General features: G+C 45.5%; 1 protein-coding gene and 1 pseudogene across 1 annotated transcript in view; one reads left to right on the top strand and one right to left on the bottom strand.

The window, feature by feature from the left end:
• Nucleotides 1-653, bottom strand: part of LOC116874914 (prolow-density lipoprotein receptor-related protein 1-like) — a 43,393-nt gene extending 42,740 nt beyond the window's left edge. Inside the window, 1 exon segment of the mRNA XM_032869974.1 lies at nucleotides 578-653. Coding sequence (XP_032725865.1) covers nucleotides 578-653 — 76 coding nt within the window.
• Nucleotides 654-4,314: 3,661 nt separating this feature from the next.
• On the top strand, nucleotides 4,315-4,674 carry LOC116874965 (annotated as a pseudogene).
• The last annotated feature ends 3,067 nt before the right edge of the window (nucleotides 4,675-7,741 follow it).

Raw genomic sequence — 7,741 nt, 5'->3', positions numbered from 1 at the left:
CTCCCCCCCCCCCCCCCCTCCCCCCCCCCCCCTTCCCCCCCCCTGCTGTTTCCGGGGGGGGGTCATGTCCTGCGGCCCCCCCCCCCCCCCCGGCCCCCGGCCTCCACCCAGGGTAAATCTGCTCTCTGGGGAACCCTGAGCTGGAGGTCCCCTAGGAGACCAGGGCTAGAAAGCAAATCCCACTAGGCCAGGCCGTTGGAGGAACGAAGAGAGTGTACCTGCCCTCAGGGGTGCAGAGAGCTCCCTCCCACACGCTTGGGGAAGGATGAAGGAAAGACCCCAAGGGTGTCCGCTGAGCCCACTTACCTTTCCACCCACTGAGCAGGACGGGGAGTCAAGCGCAGAAAAGCAGGGGACCACGCGACTTATCTGGCGGCCCCCCAGAAGGCCCGATGTCACCCTCCTCTATGGAAAGTCACTCCAGAACGCGGGGTGGGGGGCGTCACGCTCGCCAGCCTGGATGCCCCAGGCTCCCTTCCCGCCCTGTGTAGCGCCCCCAACCCCAGCCCGCCACCCCTGTACCTCGCGAGGCGGGCTGCGGTCCCTTCCCGGGAGCCCCGCCCGCGGCCCCACTCACCAGTCCCGGAGTCCGCGAGGCCGCCCAGTGCTGCCAGCACCCGCGGCAGGAGCAGAAGGAGCGCCCGGCGCCCCATGGCGGGGAACCGACTGTGCGCCAGCGGCCGGCCTCGCGCGGGCGGGAGGAGCGCGCACGCTGCCGGGGGCGGGCTTTCCTCCGCTCGCGCCGCTCATTGGGTCTGGCTGGGGCCGTGGGCGGGGCGTGGGTGCACCTGCGCCTCCCGCTCCCGGGGCCGCGGGGCCAGAGACCCAGCCAGGCTGCCGGGAGCACCGCGCCCGTCCCTCCGCTGGTCTTCCCACAAGCCGTGGGACAGCACACCCAAGCCTAACTCGGGGCCTGGCCGTTGCCACGCTGAGGGGCAAAGTAGGAGCGCTCAGCCATGCTTAACCAAAGGATTCCCAAACTTAAATGAGCACAGGAATCGCCTGGAACTCTCCTTAATAGGCAGACTCTGATCCTGCAAGTCTGAAGCGGGGCCTGAGAGTCTCTAACAAAATTATCATCAGGTAATGCCTTTGTTGCTGGCCCTCAGACCTCACACTGAAACGCCAGGGCTTAATAGCTTCCAAACTAGGGCAGCACTGGGACCCCAGGTGCCCCTCTCTGCCTCCGGTCTTCCCAGCGACCTTGGCAGAAGCTGGCCTTCCTGACCTGGGTTTGGGCGATGGCTCTGAGGTCTCAGTGCTCTTTAGCTGGCGGCCCCCATACTGTAAATACAAAGAGTATGAAAAGCCCTGAAAAACACCATTCTTCTTTCAGTCTGGGTCGCAGGAATGGGATGCTCTCATAAACAAGGACGCTGAGCCCATTTGGTGGGTCTAAACCAGAGTCATACCTAATCCCCAGAGGGTCGCAGACTTCGGGGACTGAAAGAATTTGAAGGTCATTTTATGCAAAAACTGACATTCTGGGATGAGATGATGGATAAAAATGAGAGTTGGTGACACATTACCAAGGACATAGACTACGCTCCCATCCCCTTATTTAGCTAAGCTGTGGCATTCCTTCTTTCCAGTACACTGGGAGACGTGAGTGTCAGATTCTTGGAGAGAACGCGACTGAGTTAGAATTTTAGAATGTAAAACTGGCAAGGAACATTTATAGTGTTTGGGAGTGCAAGGCAGCAATAAAACACTCGGAAAGAAAATAGAAACAGAAAACTGAATTGCAAAGTGCCTTCTTAGAATTTATTTGCAACACAGTACTCCAACAGCTTTCTTTAAATCATACCTCCTCTTCATGTTCACTGCTGGTCCCATCAAACCACACTTTGAAGATATCAGAATGCCATATGCTCTAAAGTTTTCTTTAAATTCGTTGTATGCTCTGATTGCATAAGCCACTTAAAAGGACCCCTCCGCTTTTAACAAAAATCTCCTAGTGTGTCATATTGATTTCTGCTGAAAGGTTGTTGCTTTAGAACCAGATTATTTCAGATGCTTATTGGTCTTGAGTGACATAAGAGAGCACTCAGAGTTTTAAGAATATAGACTAGTTTTCCTCCCAGAAAGGCACTGAAGCTAGGGGTGAGTTCCTGGAATTGAAGTGTGGGAGACCTGGGTTCAGTCTCAGCTAAATGAAGTGATGTGTGGACGCAAATGGCAGCTATATTGTTAAAACAGCCCATATCAGCTCTTAATAACCCACACCAGCTGAAAAAACCACAGACATGCGTGATATAAGAATTTCAGTAACATTTGTATTTGTCTTTAAATCCTTATATTCTGACTCATTCTTAGTGATGTGTTGTCCTCTCTTAGGTCTGTCCCTCCATTTCACCTTAATCACCTTGTCAGCTCGTGGTGAGCAGAATAATGTCCTACCACCACTGCCACCTGAAAAAGGTAATGTTCTATTCCCCAGAGCCTGTAAAAAATGTGATTTATTGTTGTTCTGGTTGCAGGGTATGAAGAAAATCTGGCCTCACCCAGGTGAGTGTTGGCTACAGAAAAAGTAACAGCCTTTCCAGTTAAGCTGTAGATACTCTTTGATGCTGTTACTGGTTTGATTTTCTGCAACCCAAAAATTATGTCGATGTCCTAACTCCCAATACCTCAGAACGTGACCTTATTAGGACAAGGGTCTGTGCAGATTTACTCAAGTTCAGGGGAGAGCATTAGAGTGGGACCGTATCCAATGTGACTGGTGTCCTTAAAAATATGGACGCAGATATATACAGAAGGAAGACAGTGTGAAGAGACACAGAGAGAAGGCCATGTGAAGATGGAGGCAGAGATAGGAGTTATGCTTCTACAAGCCGAGGAGCATCTGAAGCTCCCAGAAGATAGAAGAGGCCAGGAGGATCTTTCTGCTAGAGCTTTCAGAGAGATCATGGACACCTTGATTCCAGACGTCTGGCCTCCGGAAATGTGGGCAGTACATTTCTGTTTTAAGTCACCCAGCTGCTGGTAGTTTGTTATGTCATTCCTATGAAATTAGCATAGATAAAAAGACCAAAACTGAAGAAGTGATCATTTCTTAAAGGTTAAGTGCAGTGCAGAATCCAAAACCACATCAATGAACATTTCATACTGTTCTTATTAAAATCCATCACCTTAAGGGCACATGGGTGCCTCAGTCGGTTAAGCGTCTGCCTTCAGCTTAGGTCATGAACCCCAGGGTCCAAGGATCAAGCCTCACATCAGGCTCCCTGCTTGGGAGGGAATCTTCTCCCTCTCCTTCTGCCCCTCCCCTGGCCCATGCAGGTGCACACGCTCTCTCTCTCTCTCTCAAATAAATAAATAATATACTTAAAATAAAATAAACCCCATCAACTTATTTTGCACTTTGAGTGGATCTTTCACCCACACATGACTTTGTAACATCATGCCTTGATCATTTCGAAAATAAAGGTTCACTAAGTTATGCTGATACTCCAAATGTTGACGCCTCTATCCTACAATATTTTGTAGATCACCTTTGTGACCATCCCTACTGATATCATCAGAAAAGATTTTGACTGTTGGAAATCTGGTAAGCTCATGAAGGTGGCCTCCAGTTTCCAAAAACTATATTCCCTCAAAAGCTTGAATTGTATCATTGGCAACAAATACTGCCAGTCGTTTTCCTTGAATTGATGCATATGCACCACTCATTTTTGAGGATCGAGTCTGCCAAGTACCCGAGTCTGAATAACCAGATGTCTATCAGTCATTCCTTCCTGTAAAAATGGTATTTGGTGAGAAGTGGGGCTCATTATGCTTGCAAGTCAGACGGTGGTACAGGTGGTTTCCTCCACCAACACTGGTACGCTATGGAAGGGGCTTAATGCAAATGCTCCAGTTAGTAACAGAGAACATTAAAAATCTATATACTATCAGGTTAAAATTTAATAAAATTAATCATTTGCATTGCATGAAGTACATTCTTATGGTTTTTTTTTAAAGGCATATTTTAAAGCTACAAGGATATGGTAGTATAGAATATACTGATGGCTAGGACAGTTTGGTGCCACCACCTTGAGTCATGGTAAGGAGGCAACAGTTTTACCCACCATTAGTGTTTGTTTGTTTGTTTACCATCAGGGCAAATGTCAATGTAATGAAAAAGGCAAATATAATTTTGAAAATAGCTTTGGCTTTGCAGACCTGCAGGTATACATAGACCATCTCAGAAAGGCCTCATATCCACCATATATAAAGAACTTTTACAACTCAATAATAAGAAGCCAACTGACCCCTTTCTTGCTCCCATCCACCTTGGCAGCTGCTCCAGCTTGGGGCTGTTAACACAGGAAGATGGTGGTTGCAAATAAAACCAAAGTCCCTGGGTTCCATCAACTCTAGGCTCCACCTTGCTATGAGACGTGGAAAGTACGTGCTGGGGTACGAGCAGACTCCAAAAATGACCAAGCCTGACAAAGCAAAACTAGTCATCCTTGTCAACAACTGCCCAGCCAGCCTTACGGAAATCTGAGGTAGAATACTATACCATGTTGGCCAGAACTGGTGTCCACCATTAACAGTGGCAATAATATTGAATTGGGCCCAGCATGTGGGAAATCCTACAGGGTATGTTCACTGTCTCTCATTGATCCAGGTGATTCTGGTATCATTGGGGGCATGCCAGAACAGCCGGATGAAACGCAAATCACATGAAAGTTTTCTTTAGTAAAACTGGCCAGAGCTTTTTGGTTTTTTGTTTGGTTTTGTTTTTTTAAGATTTTCTTTATTTATTTGACAGAGAAAAATCACAAGTAGACAGAGAGGCAGTCAGAGAGAGAGAGAGAGAGAGAGAGAGAAGCAGGCTCCCTGCTGAGCAGAGAGCCCAATGTGGGGCTCAATCCCAGGACCTTGGGATCATGACCTGAGCCAAAGGCAGAGGCTTAACCCACTGAGCCACCCAGGTGCCCCGAGCTTTTTGCTTTAAAAAAAGCTAAAGGACCCACAACTGAACCTGGAAGAAATAGAAAGCCTGAACAGACCCATAACCAGTAAGGAGATTGAAACAGTCATCAAAAATCTCCAAACAAACAAAAGCCCAGGGCCAGACGGCTTCCCGGGGGAATTCTACCAAACATTTAAAGAAGAACTAATTCCTATTCTCCTGAGACTGTTCCAAAAAATAGAAATGGAAGGAAAACTTCCAAACTCATTTTATGAGGCCAGCCTCACCTTGATCCCCAAACCAGACAAGGATCCCATCAAAAAAGAGAACTACAGACCAATATCCTTGATGAACACAGATGCAAAAATTCTCACCAAAATACTAGCCAATAGGATTCAACAGTACATTAAAAGGATTATTCACCACGACCAAGTGGGATTTATTCCAGGGCTGCAAGGTTGGTTCAACATCCGCAAATCAATCAATGTGATACAACACATTAATAAAAGAAAAAACAGGAACCATATGATACTCTCCGTAGATGCTGAAAAAGCATTTGACAAAGTACAGCATCCCTTCCTGATCAAAACTCTTCAAAGTGTAGGGATAGAGGGCACATACCTCAATATTATCAAAGCCATCTATGAAAAACCCATCACAAATATCATTCTCAATGGAGAAAAACTGAAAGCTTTTCCGCTAAGGTCAGGAACACGGCAGGGATGTCCGTTATCACCACTGCTATTCAACATAGTACTAGAAGTCCTAGCCTCAGCAATCAGACAACAAAAAGAAATTAAAGGCATCCAAATCGGCAAAGAAGAAGTCAAACTATCACTCTTCGCAGATGATATGATACTATATGTGGAAAACCCAAAAGACTCCACTCCAAAACTGCTAGAACTTGTACAGGAATTCAGTAATGTGTCAGGATATAAAATCAATGCACAGAAATCAGTCGCATTTCTCTACACCAACAACAAGACAGAAGAAAGAGAAATTAAGGAGTCCATCCCATTTACAATTGCACCCAAAACTATAAGATACCTAGGAATAAACCTAACCAAAGAGACTAAGAATCTATACACAGAAAACTATAAAGTACTCATGAAAGAAATTGAGGAAGAAACAAAGAAATGGAAAAAGGTTCCATGCTCCTGGATTGGAAGAATAAATATTGTGAAAATGTCTATGCTACCTAAAGCAATCTACACATTTAATGCAATTCCTATCAAAGTACCATCCATTTTTTTCAAAGAAATGGAACAAATAATCCTAAAATCTATATGGAACCAGAAAAGACCGCGAATAGCCAAAGGAATATTGAAAAAGAAAGCCAGAGTTGGTGGCATCACAATTCCGGACTTCAAGCTCTATTACAAAGCTGTCATCATCAAGACAGCATGGTACTGGCACAAAAACAGACACATAGATCAATGGAACAGAATAGAGAGCCCAGAAATAGACCCTCAACTCTATGGTCAACTCATCTTCGACAAAGCAGGAAAGAATGTCCAATGGAAAAAAGACAGCCTCTTCAATAAATGGTGTTGGGAAAATTGGACAGCCACATGCAGAAAAATGAAATTGGATCATTTCCTTACACCACACACGAAAATAGACTCAAAATGGATGAAGGACCTCAATGTGAGAAAGGAATCCATCAACATCCTTGAGGAGAACACAGGCAGCAACCTCTTCGACCTCAGCCGCAGCAACATCTTCCTAGGAACATCGCCAAAGGCAAGGGAAGCAAGGGCAAAAATGAACTATTGGGATTTTATCAAGATCAAAAGCTTTTGCACAGCAAAGGAAACAGTTAACAAAACCAAAAGACAACTGACAGAATGGGAGAAGATATTTGCAAACGACATATCAGATAAAGGGCTAGTGTCCAGAATCTATAAAGAACTTAGCAAACTCAACACCCAAAGAACAAATAATCCCATCAAGAAATGGGCAGAAGACATGAACAGACATTTCTGCAAAGAAGACATCCAGATGGCCAACAGACACATGAAAAAGTGCTCCATATCACTCGGCATCAGGGAAATACAAATCAAAACCACAATGAGATACCACCTCACACCAGTCAGAATGGCTAAAATTAACAAGTCCGGAAATGACAGATGCTGGCGAGGATGCGGAGAGAGGGGAACCCTCCTACACTGTTGGTGGGAATGCAAGCTGGTGCAACCACTCTGGAAAACAGCATGGAGGTTCCTCAAAATGTTGAAAATAGAACTACCCTATGACCCAGCAATTGCACTGCTGGGTATTTACCCTAAAGATACAAACGTAGTGATCCGAAGGGGCACGTACACCCGAATGTTTATAGCAGCAATGTCTACAATAGCCAAACTATGGAAAGAACCTAGATGTCCATCAACAGACGAATGGATAAAGAAGATGTGGTATATATATACAATGGAATACTATGCAGCCATCAAAAGAAATGAAATCTTGCCATTTGCGACAACATGGATGGAACTAGAGGGTATCATGCTTAGCGAAATAAGTCAATCGGAGAAAGACAACTATCATATGATCTCCCTGATATGAGGGAGAGGAGATGCAACATGGGGGGTTAATGTGGTAGGAGAAGAGTAAATGAAACAAGTTGGGATTGGGAGGGAGACAAACCATAAGTGACTCTTAATCTCACAAAACAAACTGAGGGTTGCTGGGCAGAGGGGGGTTGGGGGGGGTTATGGACATTGGGTAGGGTATGTGCTATGGTGAGTGCTGTGAAGTTTGTAAACGTGGAGATTCACAGACCTGTACCCCTGGGGGAAAATATATATATATATATATATATATATATATATATATATATAT

This window comes from Lontra canadensis, unplaced genomic scaffold (assembly GCF_010015895.1).
Source record: "Lontra canadensis isolate GAN:19392208 unplaced genomic scaffold, GSC_riverotter_1.0 scaffold39, whole genome shotgun sequence".
NCBI classification, from domain to species: domain Eukaryota; kingdom Metazoa; phylum Chordata; class Mammalia; order Carnivora; family Mustelidae; genus Lontra; species Lontra canadensis.
This window is presented reverse-complemented; position numbering and strand designations above follow the sequence as displayed.